The following is a 16049-nucleotide window of genomic DNA, read 5'->3' as shown; positions in this document are numbered from 1 at the left end:
ATGAACAGTGTTGGACTCATAGCCCTTTTTATACATATAGTCTTCCAGGTTTAGGAAAACGCAGAAAGACAGTGATCTTAAACAACTCAATCCGACTGAGCAAGAAGTGAAAATGGCTGCAGTGCAGGCCTGGCGAAGTGTCCGCAGGGGAAATAATACATCTATGAGCTGTGAAGTGTCATAGACTTCAAAGTATTTGCAACCAAATACTAAAGATGGCTTTTAGTTTGTTTTAACTTGTCCAATTACTTTCTTTGACCTAAAATTGAGAGGATTACAGCAACTACAAAGCTCCTCTGATATGGATGATAATGCCTTTAAAGCTGAGAGTCAGCCCTTAAACTTTATGTTTCATTTCAAGTGGAAAACACAAAACTGAGGAGGAAATTTTCCGATAAATGTTAATCTTGTAATCACATGGTGTGCCAGTTCACAGAGTAAACCACAAGTACACTTCTGAGAGAAGTGACATTTAGATTTTGGCTACTTGCATAACTGTGGAGACACACTAACTATCCATTCAATGTGACTGACATGGCATGTGACCCTGTACAACAAGTTCTGTGAAACAAGTGTAGTTGGGGAAAACCAGAGAAAAGATTAAAGTCAAATTCGTTTATAGAGAGAAAAGCATCTGTGACTTAGAGAGAAAGGACAAATTCACTGGCCGAGCAAGCAGACTAATGATTAAGCCCCTCCACCCCCCACCGAAACACACCAAACCTTAATCTGCTCCTGGAGCACAAGGCCTACACAAGAATGGGGGCAAGTCTGACCTCTAGTGGTCACTTGATGCATTACCAGAGCCAGAGGAAATTAATAAAGGCAGCTGAAAGCTTAAAAAACATAACTTTAACAAATAAAGATCAATAAAAATCTGGAATTCAAGTCAATCAAAATTTTTTGTGATGTCCCAAAACTCTAAAATTATTGTAAGTGGCAAGAGTACATGCAGTATAAGGCTAGTGGCCAATCAAAGTGCATCTGTCCTGGCAACAGTTCAAGCAGACTTCTTACAAAATAAGCTTCTCTTTGTTTGCCTGGTTGGCAAGGCTCTCCAACAGACCCTTGTCATCTTTATCTGGAAGACACAATGACAAGCAGAGAGATAAAGTTTTTTTTCAGTTGAAGCACGATATACTTTTTTTTGTATTAATCCATCGTTCCTCTCCTCTCCCTTCCTTCCTCCCTGAAAACTTACCAAAGATCACCAGCTTGCAAGAGCACTTGGCCATCCCCAGAGGGTTCTCCAGCACCAGTGTGTATTCTCCACCATCTTTGGCTCCACAGGTGGGGATAACCAGGGTGCACACTCCGTTGGCTGTGCTGTGCCAGAAGCGAGGAGAGTCGGAGATCTTCAATTCTCCTTTATACCAGCAGGCCTATGCAGGGGAATCACCAACATTATTATTACTTTTAGGGGGATAGGGGATGATAACAAAGGCGAAGAAAGTTCACACATATGGGTCAGTTATTAATGCTCAGATGTGTCTGTCATACCTGTGGAGTTGGCATGCCTTGATAGGCACAGCTCATGGTGCAGTCATGTCCCTTGCGAACAGCGTGGTCCTTCAATGGCAGCAGGAAAGTAGGCTTCACCTGACGTGGTGGTGAGGCATATTCTTTCAAACGAAGGCTGCTGATGCACTCTGTTAAAAGTATAAATACAGACATAAATTTGTGTTTGTAGTTAATACTCTTTTGGCATGGACTTTAAATAATTGGAATAATAATTGGACATCAAATATCTGCCCACCCACCTTTCTCCTTGGCAATGATGAGAGGTTCCTTTGAGTCCAAGGGATCACTGTCCCCAATAGAGTTTTGTGCAATGACCCTGAAGTAGTACTTCCTCCCGGGTAGCAGTCCAGTGACAGTGTACTTGCTGCTGAAGACACGCTCGGCCACAGTGAACCAGGACGCAGTGCTGGTGTCTCGTTTGAGGATGACATAATGTGCTCCCTCATCATCGTCAACCAGGTCTGGAGAGTGATCCCACTGCAGGGTCACTGTGCCCGGGACCTCCTCCTCCAGGCAGAGGTTCTTTGGGGGTCGAGGGAAGTCTGATGGAAGATGGTGAGTACAGAAGGCAATCACCATAAGTTTCTCAAGGATCTGGAATTTTCCACAAAGCCAAAGCAGCTACGGACATGTGTACCTCTTAAGTGATTTGCTGTTTGGCAAAATTGAGTAAATAACCATTACAGAAAGCACATAATGAAGGAATAGAGAAATAAATGATCAAGCCTTCAACGCTTACCTGTAACCCGCACATTAACATCATAGTGTGCCTCTCCATAGTCGTTCTTCAGGTGGGCACGGTAGATACCAGAGTCAGATCGCTGAGAGGAGGAAATGAGGAACTGGGAGTTATTCCTGCTTTTGGTGATGACTTCCTTTCCTGTGGTGAGGATGCCATCCTTGAACCAGGTTACCACTGGGGGAGGGGAAGCCTATGAGGGTGAGGGAGACAGTAAGAATTTGTTTGATAGGATTTAAGTAGAGTACATGCTAGTCTTGTGGCTCAAAGGAATATTACTAAATTCTGAGAAGCTGATCAGAGTCTTACAATGAAGCTGAAGTGAAGGCAAAGTGACATTCCAGCTCGGACCACCATCTGGTTCTTCAGCTTTCCCTGGAGATCGAACCTTGGTGCCACTGAATGGGAAGAAATAAAAAAACAGAAAAGTACAGAAAGAGAAGTAAAGGGGGCAAAGGGGACTATAAGACAATGCAGTCATATTACCAGGCGGAGGCATGGCCAATACACCCTCCGACAGCTCAATGGTCTCCCCCACCCCTCCTTCATTGACAGCCCGGATACGGAAGTGGTACTTCATCCGCTCTTGAAGTCCTCCCATCGTGAAGGCAGTACCAGCAATCGGGATCTTAGTGGCTTTCATCCACTCTTTAGCATCTTCGGAGCGCACCTCTAGGATGTAGCCAGAGGGTTCGTCTCCCTGCTCTGGAGGTGTCCACCTCAGAGAAATGGAGGAGTTCGTGGAGTCAGACACAAACAGGTTCCTGACCAGGCCAGGAGCACCTACAAGGGGAGAGGCAGACTTTTTAATTGCATTGGATAGTTGAAATCATATGAATACAGAGAGGCAAGGAGGGAAAGAAAGTGAAGGTAGCAGTGAAGGACTCACGTATTGGGTCTTTGGCCAGTACTGCATTAGAAATGGTGCTAGGACTGCCCGCTCCAGCCCTGTTTACACTAGTGACTCTGAATTCATACTCCACATCATCAACCAGCCCATCCACCATGAACTTTGTATCTGAAAATAATAATATAGATATAAAGTATATAGATACAAAAATAAGAGTATGTATTGTCAATATATATTTTGGATGTAATGTATTGGGCCATGCTTTGATTAAATACAACATCCTTACTTTATCCCTATCCTTATGTATGTCAAATCTATGGCAGCTGCTTAGGACAACAAAACATGATGGCTTGATATATTGCCCTGAGTCTGACCTGTGAGCAGCTCCTTATTGACCTGCAACCACATATTACTGCCTTTCTTCCTCCTTTCCAGATTGTAGCCCAGAACTGGTGTTCCTCCGTCATGGGCTGGAGGTGTCCAACTCACTGTCATGGTGTTCTTAGTTATGTTAGACACTTGGGGCTGGGACGCTGTGCCTGGAGGCTCTGGATAGGTGGATTTAAAAGGGTTAGGTGTGCTTAAATGCAAGAAATAAAGAAGACAAAGTGAGTTTGATGAAGAAATTATCATTTTTAACAACTGATGATAATAACAAGGAGGTGAACAACAGTGATGGGAATTACTCAAGTCTCAGCTCCTTCTCTCTTTCTCTTTCTTCCCTTCTTCTCTCACTCTGCTGTGATTTTGACAATGGCATTGATGATGATAATTTATAGTTTAAATTAGCCCTCACCTATGGGTTCTCCAGCACGCACCTCCTCTGTCTCAAGAGGTTCACTCGTTCCCTCCGCGTTGACAGCTCTGATGCGATACTGGTACACCTGGCCCTCCTCCACTTTGTCATCACAGAAGACGGTGGTGCTGCTGTCCACCTCACCAGCCCTGGTCCAGGACTTCTTACCTGCCATGCGCCGCTCAATCACAAAGCTAGTCACCTGCTTACCCCCATTATCCCGGGGAGCCTTCCACTTCATCTTGATACACTTTCCTGATAGCTCGAGGAACTCTACTTTCCCTTGAGGAGGCTTTGGATGATCTAGAAAATGTGGAAAAACTTTCAAACCTAAATATTTCAAACCTGCGCTCAAAAGACTGCTTTAGCTTTGCTTTTCAAGTGAGTTGTCACTCACCAATCACGTTCAGATGCAGGTTGGCAACAGCAGTGCCACAGTCACTCTTCAGACGGAGCATAATTGCACCACTGTCCTCTCGCACACATCTAGGTGAATTGAAAAGAACTATTTAGAAAAGTATATCTGCATTTGCATTTGTCTGATCTGAATCTGCTCGCCCACCTGCTGAGCACCAGGGAGGTGCTGTCAGCCGTCCTCTCCACCTTGGTTCTCTCATCCTCCATGACTTCCACACCATCTTTGTACCAGGTGACCTTGGGAAGTGGTTTGCCCTTGAAGGGGATCTTTATGGTGGCTGTCTGACCTGCCTTCACAGTCGCAGGTTGGGCCCCCCACAAGTCCAACACGGAGGAATCAATCTCTGGAGGGTCTAGGAAACAGAGTTCATAAACACCTGGGTCGGTTTGTATTGATTTTTTAGTTTTCAGTAGTGCGGTTTTAATTCAATTTGGGTATAGGTTTGGTAGATATAGTGTAAGATGTCTGACTCTGGCAACTCCTAGTGGTAGCATCAAAAAAGACACTGTGGTAAACAGGACCACAAGCTAATCTCAAGCATAATACAACTACTTTAAATATTTACATGGTGTTCGACAGTGACAGGAGGCTTGTTCCAGTAAGTACTTGCACCACTTGTGAATACATATTCCAATGCCAAATACAAAAACACACACACACATACACACACACTGACCCGCAATAGTGAGCACAGCTTCACTCTCAGCCCCCTTGGCTCTGAAGGTGTACTTGCCCCCATGGGCGTCAGTCACACCAGAGAAGATGAGCTTGTGGACGGCTCCCTGTTTGACTACCTGAGTCCCACTCAGCTCTGAAATCTATCAAAACACAACATTGGTTTTTATTATGTGACAACAAATAACGACTTGTGACTTGATCAAAATGGTGGTTAATGAAGTAGATCAACAGTTTTTTTTTCACATCATTCAGGTTGTTTATCATTTGAAAAACCCCCTCAGTGCCATGTGTTTATCATTAACATATAAAGGGGAAGGACCAAAATCATAGCACTGTAACTGACAGAACAATGCAGCATTTGAGGGCTTTGACATTTTCACCCTCTTTAATATCATCTCTTACTTCCACTCCATCCTTCAGCCACACTCCATCCACCTTCTCATCATCGAGAACAACAGACAGCTCTGCAGGGGAGCCTGTAGGACACTGAGCATCTGACATACCACTCTTCACTGAGGCAAAGCGCTCTGGTAACACACAAAGAAAAGAGTTCATTAGTCAGCAATGTTGCTATGTTACAAGTTGGCTGACACTAAAATAACTACACACAGACAGATAACATTACCATCCACGGTCAGATTGGCAGAAGTGACGTATTCGTGTGCGTCATTGTCTTGAGTGCAGACGACAGAGTACTCTCCCTCGTCTGTCAGCTCACAGTCCTCGATGATAACCTCTGCCCTCTTCCCCTCACGAATGAAGATGTAGCGACGGCTCGCTGTAATATCACACCCATCCTTCAGCCAGCGAACATGCACATCCTTGGAACTCATCTCACACTCCAGAAGGGCCTTGCCTCTCTCCTGCACACGGACGTTCTTCATGTGGCTGGTAAACTCGATGGGAATCCCTGGATGAAGACCAAAAAAAAATCATCTGAAGGTTTACTTGGCCTTCATGTCATCCAAATTTTTCAGTACTTTCTGTACTATATATGCAAAATTAGTTTATTCTTATTTAAAATAGAAAAAAAAATCATAAGTGGAAATATGAACAGATTTCAATTGTGTGCCCACTTACAGTATTAGGTTTGTTCTTTTTACTCTCTGCACATATAGTAGACGTACGTTATAGTATTATACTTAAAGAGCAAGAAAGATAGTCTACTCATAACTAACTGTAATTATCACAAACTCAATGACTGTGCTTCTGTTCATGCAACCCCAGGGGACAGCAACATGTTCTCATGAAGATATTTACATGCCCCAGCTTGCACCTTGGGCAAATAAGCATCTTGTTAGACAAAGCCATAATAAATGAGCTTGTTGTGAGGAGGGATTTGGTTGGATTACTTTCAAGTGAGCACTAGGAGGGAGGATTTATTATGCTACACATACGTCTTAATTTGGTGGAGGGAAGATGATGTTTTTTAGCACAGCTATGAAGGAATGAAGCCTCTAATCTCAGGGGGGGAAAAAAAGGCAGTAACTGCTCATCTCCTCTGAGTGTGAAGGAGGAAGTTTGTTTCCACGGAAATGCTAGCTCCACTAAAACAGGAAGACAAAGGCCTTCTGGGAAAAACAAAACAAAACATAACAAAAAAAGCACACATAAAAAGTTTTTTTTTTTTTTTTATGGTAGTAAAATCCAATATGTGTCCGTACGTTCAATGAAAAGGGGCACAGTGGCAGTGAGGTCTCCAATGCTGATGGTGTAGTCTCCAGTGTCACTGACTTTCACATCCTTAATCTTCAAGGTGTAGGTCAGACCATCCTCTGACAAAGACACATCAAACTTTTCATCTCTTTTTACTTCCTTTCCCTTTACCTGAAAAAAAAACAGACACTTGTGGGAAAACAATTTCCATATTACTCTTGAATCAGTTTATATGCCCTGGTGTTCATATCCCCCTAGAATATTAGTGTATATATTTTTTAGTTATCTGCTGTAGATGCCAAAAACTCCTAGAAACTTTCCTAGAAAGACATTTCTTAATATCAGCTCCTACATGGGATATTATATGATTCCATACAAGTGTAATTAATTGCTTCAACATGCTTTTTCGAGTCAGATACAAACCTTCCAGATGAGTGGTGCATCTGTCTTCTTGGAGAGACGAATGTCAAACACGGCAGTCTGGCGCTCTGTCACTTTTTTCGGCTTGAAGTCCGACAGGAATTTCAGAGGTTCATCTGAAAGAGAGATAGGAGAGAAAAAGGTTGTTGTTATATGACTTAAATTATGTAGTCTAAATCATGTAAACACTTCACTGGAAAGAATTCAGCATTTATAAGATGTCTGGTAATCGGGTCTTTGATATGTGGGAGTTAGAAATATACAAGACGACTGTTTGTACCCTGTAGATGAAATGAGAGATGACAAACAGGAAAGGGACATGACACTAAATTGAAGGAATAACAGTCACACAGAAATGCAGGCTCATTACGTTCATATAAATCTTGTCCCGTTCTGTTAAACAATCTAAGTCCAAATCACTTCAATGACAGAACACCACATGGCACAGGTGGTGAAAGATGCAAATGGCAAGGAAAAGAGAGTGTATAAAAACAGTGAAAGTGACACTGAGCGTAGGTAAACCCTATCAGGGATGACATTGTCTTTCCAAGTTATGAGCAGCAGGAAGGACTTGAGTCCAATTCTGCACTTGCCTATGACGCTGAGCCTGGCTGACAGTCTCTTGTCTCCAACCTGCAGAGTATAGGTGCCCATGTCACTGAGGCTCACGCTAGAAATGCACAGCATGTGCTTGGTTCCCATCTGTTTCACTTCGTATTTCCCATGAGAGTACTGGATCCGCAACAGCTCGGCGCCCTGAATCGCAAATAAAACTGCTGGATGAGGGAAGAACTCACATGTGGTTTAGGTAACAGATGAAGCTATATATATGCAAACTTTGACACATTCACACAACAGACGGGCAGGCAGACTTTACCAGAAACCATTGCATCCTGATGTTTGGATCCTTCAGTTCCAGGATGGTGTCAAAGACAACGTCGGTGTCAGCTTTAGCAGTGATGTCCTCCAGGGGCTTCAACACACGAACCATCTGATGAAATACCAAATAACATTTATTTACATATAAACCAACCACAAAAATGACAATATGACACTGCAAAGCATTTTCCCATCTTCACATTAGCTGACTTGAGTGTTGTTATGAGACATACCTTTGGTGCTGTGGCTGTGTTGTAGGACATTCTTTTCTATTCTGTGCTATTTTAGGCTGTTTCTCATGTCATACCCCAAACCTTTTCTTCCTTATGTGATCCTGTGATATATGAACAAGCTCTCTGTATGACGGGCCCACCTCCACATCCACTTTCTTCTTCATCTCCTTCAGCTTCTTAAGAATGCCTCTGAAGTCGGTGAAGCCGTACTCGGCACAGATCTTCTCGTAGTCCTTCTTGTCAGCTCCAGCCAGGATCTTTAACATCTCCTCTTCTGTAGGTGGTTTCTTCTCCTGTCTTTTCTCCACACTGCTGCACAGGGAGAAAGATCTCAGACAGGAAATAAGTGTGCAAGAGTGTTTACATGCACATATAAAAAGTGTGTGCCAGGCATGTGTGAATGCAGGTCTGACAGTTTATATATGTGTGATGACATCTCAAAAGCATCTTCGTCTGCCCCTGTGGCAACACTGGTGCACAGTGGAGCTCTTTAAATCTCATCCTGTAGATATTTCTGGATGCATGCAGAAAAAAAAAAATCTCAAGGTGGATCAAAGAAAGCTCCATCACACTTTGACAGGTTTTAGGAGTTTCATGGTTAGTATTAGACAACAGGCTTGTGTTCCTACCGTTTCTTCAGCATCTTTTTGAAGTCCAAGGCTGGATCTAGAAACAAAGGTAGAGAATCTTTCACCTGAGGCACTGGGTGAAAACAGCCCATAAACAAAATAACTATCAGGACGAGAAAGATTCACACAACATATTACATGAAAAGGCTAAACTCACTCTCTGTAACAATGAGAGATATAGAGTAAGTGGCTTCTCCGTGCTTGTTGGAAGCAATGCACTTGTAGACGTCAGCATCCTCCAAGGCCAAGTTTTTGATCTGAAGTGGAGGAAATACATTACAGGTTAGATAAAAGGGAATAAATTGGCTTTCTTGATGCTTGCTATAAGACTATTTAAAACTGTCAGGATGTCATTACATTGTCAGGTCACTTTAAATCCCACTGCAGTTCTTAATTTAAGCAAAAGGAGGCAGTGTCAAGCTAAAAATACAGAGTAAACATGTAGCACTACAACTTAACAGTCATCCCTCACCAGAGAAACAGATGGCAAGGGGAGATGCATATGTCAGCACCCACAAGTTAATTGCTTTATAATAGCTATTTAAGCTTCACTTAAGCTCTCCGGCTGGTATAGAGAAAGCGCCTAAATCCACTCCAGAGTGGTTATAGATAAAAGGATCAGAAGGTTTTTTTTTTCTTTCTACCTACTTTTCCTCATGATGCATGGCGTGTTGTCTGAGCAGACAGCACCAAGATGCCAGAGCCCCCTGGCTTAGTGATAGCCTGTGCAGACTACAGAGACTACTCTGCAAGAGTTTGCTATGGTCACATTTACCTTTTGAGAGCTACGCATTCTGACAATGTAATGTGTCTTGGGAAATACATTTGGATATAATTACAGGTGGATACATCAAAAGAGATGCTTGCAGATACCAGCGCTCCCATCACACACCAAATGTAATGACATCTGTGCACTGGTGAGAGACAACCATCAGTGAAGCACCCAGAAAAACCAGAGTGAGCTGACACATAAAAAGCCACATACTAGTTAGAGCCTTATGTGACTGAAATAATACAAACAGAACTGACTCAATTTCGGTTGTCTTTAATCACAGGCAAAAGCAAAAACTGTCAGTGAGATACTTAGATGAGTGAGGGACACTATGAGCTTTGTAGTTATATGGTCAAACCTTGAGTATATGCTGATTGTTGATGTTGTCATGGAACGATTTAGTAGCATCAGACAGTGGGCACCCGCTGGCTCGTTCCCAGCTAACACTGGGCTGGGGGTTCCCCACCACTTTGGCCTTGAACACTGCATTGTCACCTATGGATGACAATAGGGGTTAATGAACATTGTCAGCTTGAGAATTATTAGCAGAATACCAAGTGTCTACTGAGAAACAGTTATGGTTTTTAAGGCATACTGAAGCAATAAGAATGAATGTTTAATGTACATCAGATCAACTGGCTCTCTCGCCTCTTCCTGTTTTCCGTCTGAGGCCAGTCAACCAAGGTCAGTGCATGAATGCTAATGCTATGGCTGCTCTGCAGTGTTCTGCATTTTGTGACAGCCTATCTTATACTAGCCTCTTAATCTATTATTCACCAGCATAGCCAGGGTGAATAAGGTTAGTCTTGTGTCTTTGTGTGTTTTCTGTCAGGACTTTCATCGGAGTGGATTTACACTACCATCACCCAGTGAGACAAATTGGTAAAGTTTACACATTGCAGCAAACTTCTACTTCCCAGTGGAGTTTAGTTTCTATCATCTGGAGTTTCTAGGCAAAATATGGGCAGGGATCTAAAATTAGCTTGCACGTAGTTCTCTCTTAGTCTCAAGGGTTCACAGTTGTTTGTAATGCAATGTGAAGAGAGACATTAGGGGACGCAAAGGGGGTTTCTTGAATATTCAAGGAAAGGAGCATTTCACCTCACCCTCTTGGGCAGTGATGGGGCGCAGCTTCTCCTCGAAATCTGGGACAGACTCTCCCTTGGGGATCTGGGGGGATTTCTGTACCTGGCTGAAGGATTCCACCACAGCTGAGATCCTACGCTGAGCTCCAGAGTGCTCTAAGGAAGTATAAAAGACATTCACATTATGAGCATGTGCAAACAGGCAAATTATGCTTCAGAAGCCTTACATGCAAATCAGATGTCATGGTTTTTGTTGCACTATCAACTTGAATGATGTAGTTAATTAGCTTTATTTTTGAGGTGAACTTGGCCACAAGTTTGAAATAGAAGCCTAATAAAATGTAGTCTTTAATGTTCCTTGGGTTTTAAGCAGGAAAAATAAATTTTACACAATAGGACTTGGGACAGGTAAGAACTACCACTCATAGCTACTACTTTAATTATGTTCATCAATTAAGTTACTTCTGCTCACTGTAATGATAACTCTAATCTTCTTATAATTAAAAATGTTACATTACAAAGCATGGCAGATGGGGAGATGATGATCCTGATGAATAATTCATACCTTCCATGGTCCTTGACAAGCCCTGGGACACTTTTCGCAGCTTGGTGGAACTTGTGGAGGAGCTAAAGGTGGAGGAGCTGGAGAGGGAGGAGGAGGAGGAGGAGGAGGACATCTGCATCCCTGACATTTGCCTCATCTGCTGTTCCATCTGCTCCATTGTGCCCCCAGTGGCCTGGAGGAGCTCTGCCGCCATGATGATGATGATGTGAAGGTGGTGCCAATCTGTGCCTGACTGTTGATAGACACAAACAGAGATTTGAAAGGATAGTTTTACAAGTGGCAGACAATACTTATCCATCTCTTAATCTTACTGAATATTGTTGTGTTTGACAGGTTTTAGTCCTGACTTATTGCCTCCAGTAGATAAGAGGCACCACAGGGACAGAGGACAATCCTAACCATTCTGTCTAGAGTCACACACTGATACATCTAATATCCTATAGTGTGCTCAGACAGCCAAAGAGGATGTTCAGAGCAGGCTTGGGCTTGTTTTTGGTACCCTTGCATGTGTGCGAGTGTATGCGTGCGTGTGACGAACACACATTTCCACTCTGTCTCAGTGGTAATTAGGTTTGTGTTTTCAAGAGCATGCCCCAAAAAAAAAAAAAAAAAGAAAAAAGATTGATACTCACCTCCCTTCCTCTGCCCGTCCCCTGCCCTTTCCTTGCTCTATCATCCTCCTTTCAACAGTGACTACAATTGTCCTTTGCCTTTGCCAGTCTCATACAAAGATCCAATTAAAAAGATAATCCACACACCTGCTGTGTGAGATAAAGCACTGTGTTTGTACCACTGATGAACTGCTCTTTCTCTCTTACTTTGAATTTGGATTTGCTCTCTCATGCCCAGGCCCTATTTCTCTGTCTCTGCATGTGCGCAAGCTGTGGATTGGCATATATATTGGCGTATATCTTTGCCTGCACATAATAATTGCATATTTCCAGTGGCTGAAGGAAGAAGATTGGACATATGGTTGATATATTTACAAGCCCGTATAAAAATACAGAATTCTTTTTTTCAATGACAGCCTGCTTGTAGCGTACAAATGTCACTTAATAAGCCGAAGGACCAATTAACCACAAGATTAGTCTCTAAATAAAACATGTAAATCCAATAAGTTTTTATATGAGTTTTGCTTCCTACAGCAAATACACTGCAGAGTTGGGGTTGGTGAACTAATTAGTTCTGTAAGCTTTGATATTTACCAAAGGAAGCTGTTTTTACGCGACCACAGGAAACTCTTTGATGGTATAACTCTACAGTCTAAAGGAGTAGCAAGTGACTTGAAGCTACAAAGCGCTGAACAGGTTGCTGTCTCCCTGCAAGTGGAACACAAGAACATCTTCTTTTCTCTCCTTACCTCTCTGCCTCTTCAGTGTCCTTGATCTATCTCTCTTTCCATGACTCTCACAGCATCCAGCATGGCAAATTGCATAAGGATTTTTTTTTTACACCCCCTCTGGCTCTATTATTTCAGAAAAACCTAGATACACAGCCAACCAAACTTACTTGTCACAGCAAAGCCTTTACTTTCTCACAGATTTAGTCTGCGCCCCAGGTTTCTGGTTCAACTGCTTCCAGCCCAAATGTCTCCTCTTATGATGTTCTTAATCCACACGCTGCCTTCTTCTCAGCAGGATCCTGCCGGCTCAGGCTCCCCTGTTTTCTTGGTTCCTTTTTGGTGGATGAGCCAAGGCTGGGGCATTCAGCTTAAACACCTGCTGTGTCTTGTCTCTGGACAAATAAGGCTCAGATGTGATCTGGGGTTGCAGGCCTGTACTGAGCTGGATGAATACACCATGCTAATATTTCCCACAGGTCAGTTGCTCTGATAGTCCACCATGGGACATCTCTGGCTAGTATTTTTGAATGTTAATATTCTCCAAAGAGCATGTGGTGATGGAGAGTTTCTAGCAGCCTCAGCCTCTGAGGCACATCTTCCTGTCTGCATCTACAGTACCAGTCAAAAGTTGGGACACACTTTCCCATTTAGTGAGTCCAAATTCTGACTGGTACTGTCGGTCAAAGTGCATCATATAAAAAAGAAGATGCAGATATGCAAAATGCCATATGCATTTTGACATAATACATAAATTATACTGTATATTATCATTCTGTGCTGGTGTGTGCATCTTGCCTCTCCAGTGCCCTTCATGATGCTTTAGGGCTCATACAATCTGTTGTGAGCTTGTCCAGCACTGAGCTAGGTTGTTGTTATCAAGGTGAGGATAGAGCATCAACAGGACCAGCAAAGTTAACTATTCATAATCCCTTATAGACAGCCAAATTTATATTGTGCAGTATATGACAACGAAGAGGCCAACTGTCTTCAAAGGCACAAAATATTACAAATGTATGTCTGGACAGGGTATAGCCAGATTCAAACAGGAGTATTAGGGAGGTTTGACCCCTCTGATTAAACAACAGTTCTTCCCTGTAATTGTAAATGTCATTATATTATTTCCCGTATTTATGCATGGGAGTAATACGATTTCAGACATGCCTAAAGTGGACCATTTCATTACCAATATAAAATGTCATATCTTAACTAAAGCAAACAGTCATGAGACGTGAGACAATGGCGGATTAGTTGTTGTACAGATATGTTTTGAAATCAATATATTGTTTATTATTTTATGTATAAGTTGTATATTGTATAATTGTATAAGTGGTGGAAAGCAATTAAGTACATTTACCCCAAGTATTGCAACTGAGTACAATTTTGAAGTATTTGAGTGTTCATATTTTATGGCACCCTATACCTCCACTCAACTACATTTCAGAGGGAAATATTGTACTTTATACTCCACTGCATTTATTTGACAGCTTTAGTTCAACCAGTAAGATGCTGTCAAGACTCTAACACTTGCGTTCACTGAAGCACACGCCTACACTGTACTGGGTTCCCTTTCACCCCTGAGAAAAAATCAATTTCAAGTTCAGTAGGTTTAGTATTCTTGGCTTAAAAGACGAACTACTGGGAAAATTTGGACTATCAGCTTTCAAGTCCACTCCATTACACTGTATATATCCATAAATAGCCTATGACAATACAACTGCAATATGATGATATGAAAAGATATTTCTCTGACCTATTTCTCAGACAGTTCTAAGCAGGGTAAACACAGCTAATTTAATAATGTCAGTATGTTAGGCTATGAAAAATTGATTCACTATGATGCTGCCACAAAAATTACAGATTGTGTGCACCTAAGTGTCTTCACTTGTGTTACCTCACCCTCCTGGTGGAGGATATTCTTGACATGCTAGCAAATTAGCTGTTAGTAGTCTTAACGTGTAGGCTAGATTCAGTAACCAATGTTTTCTGCTTTTCATTTGAAAATGGATTCCTTTGAATTTAAAAGCCTTCAGTGCAGAACGGCCATGGCACCGTGTCAGTTGTGGCCACAAAAAAAGATGACAAGAAAAGAAAACAAAATCCAAGCAGGGAGAAAAAAATCTTTCTGCAGTCCCCAACGGCTGCTTCCAAGAGCACAAAACAGGGTGTGATGTGACTGTAAAATGCAATGAAGCCTTGAGGATCCACAAAAAGGTATGATTTACTTGTCTGTTTTTTATTTTACAATAATTTGTTTAATTTTTACAGGAGCAAATGCTTCAAAAATAAGTTTGGCAAATATATGTTGCATTAAACTGCATAAGCCCCCCCTCCCCTTATTTTGTTTTACCATTATATGGGTGGCAGCTTTTCCTGGGGCTACTTGAGATGGTATTTTTCTTGGATATTTTTCTTTTTTATTGGTTTACTGTATTTTTGTACAGTCCAATACATTACATTCAAAATAACCAAGGCCATCTAATATTGAAGCCTAACTGCTTTAGAAAAGAACATTTTATGTAGTTTCATAGATTGTTTTTAGCTCCTCCATACAAAGACTGGAGTGTCTGGGGTGGCAACAATGATTTGTTTAAGTGTTGACATATTTTTTCTATTCTTGTGTTCTCCAGGCAACTTTGTATTTAACACTGTGGGGTTTTTTTTTGGCAGAATCCACACCCATGTCTCAGTGAATCCTCGAGAGCTGTTCAAGTCAGATTTTTTTTTCTAGTAATCTCATCAAATGTGTTTGGCGCTTTATTTTTTATTTTCAGTTTGATCAAATCTGAGCAGTTATGAAGGAACAATTGAAGAGCAAGGAAATAATTACCAATTAATAAAGAACTCACAAGTAACTCTGACTGGAGAACTATGCAAGTTATCTAAGAACAGATTTCTGTCAGTCAGCATATCAGCCACTTTAAATCATTGTTAAATAACTCTGAATGACATTCAGCCAATAGTTAACAACTATTCCTTATTAAGTTCATATTATGACATATTGCTCTACATACAGTGGCAGGTAGCTACAGTATCGTGCTACTGTGTTTAAATCCACTATTAGCTCATGAGTGACATTAACATTTACATACAGTTGTCATATTATCAACTTACTGATAAAGTGATATAAAATACTATGGCTTGTTCCTTGTTCATTATTGCTCAGCAACTTCATTGGCGCTATTCCAGCTTTTCCACAATGTTCTCTGGGACGAGCAGTAACAGGGAAAATGCTTCAAACACCTGTGTACAGGACCTGTTCACTGACTGATCACTCACTTTTATGATCTCACATAATGTCAGACTTGAAATTTAGGGAATATTTCTTGTTTGATGGGCTTGAAACAAGCTCATTATCAGAGCTGGGTAATGCATGGATGTTTTATTACAAGTCCGAGCTACTTGTCATGGATACGCTCTTTGAGGTGACAGCAGGAGCACTTAAGTGTGATTGTTTGGTTTGCGAGAG

The 16049-nt window shown here is 41.8% G+C and overlaps 1 protein-coding gene across 4 annotated transcripts; it reads right to left on the bottom strand.

The window, feature by feature from the left end:
• Positions 1-453: 453 nt before the first annotated feature.
• LOC139635975 (immunoglobulin superfamily member 22-like) lies at positions 454-13851 on the bottom strand. 4 transcript variants are annotated; one of them, XM_071503607.1, is made up of 26 exons: positions 12751-13851; positions 11242-11473; positions 10698-10832; positions 9950-10086; positions 8977-9076; positions 8820-8856; positions 8331-8502; positions 7956-8069; positions 7672-7834; positions 7082-7194; positions 6667-6829; positions 5628-5912; positions 5405-5529; positions 5001-5142; positions 4469-4676; positions 4304-4392; positions 3907-4209; positions 3485-3658; positions 3150-3278; positions 2747-3043; positions 2570-2658; positions 2261-2453; positions 1761-2063; positions 1501-1649; positions 1202-1382; positions 454-1081 (listed from the first exon to the last, which is right to left on the bottom strand). In XM_071503607.1, the coding sequence occupies exons 2-26, from the start codon at positions 11432-11434 to the stop codon at positions 1014-1016; spliced, it is 4062 nt and encodes a 1353-aa protein (XP_071359708.1). In that variant the 5' UTR covers positions 11435-11473; positions 12751-13851; the 3' UTR covers positions 454-1013. The 4 variants fall into 4 exon arrangements, with proteins under 4 accessions (XP_071359708.1, XP_071359716.1, XP_071359693.1 ...); XM_071503615.1 differs by lacking the exon at positions 12751-13851 and adding an exon at positions 11874-12722; XM_071503592.1 differs by lacking the exon at positions 12751-13851 and having other exon boundaries at positions 11242-11827.
• Positions 13852-16049: the final 2198 nt, after the last annotated feature.

This window comes from Trachinotus anak, unplaced genomic scaffold (assembly GCF_046630095.1).
Source record: "Trachinotus anak isolate AG129_WGS33_773 ecotype Australia unplaced genomic scaffold, CSIRO_AGI_Tana_v1 ptg000002l, whole genome shotgun sequence".
NCBI classification, from domain to species: Eukaryota; Metazoa; Chordata; class Actinopteri; order Carangiformes; family Carangidae; genus Trachinotus; species Trachinotus anak.
Note: the sequence above shows the minus strand (reverse complement) of the source record. Positions and strands in the feature narration are given on the sequence as shown.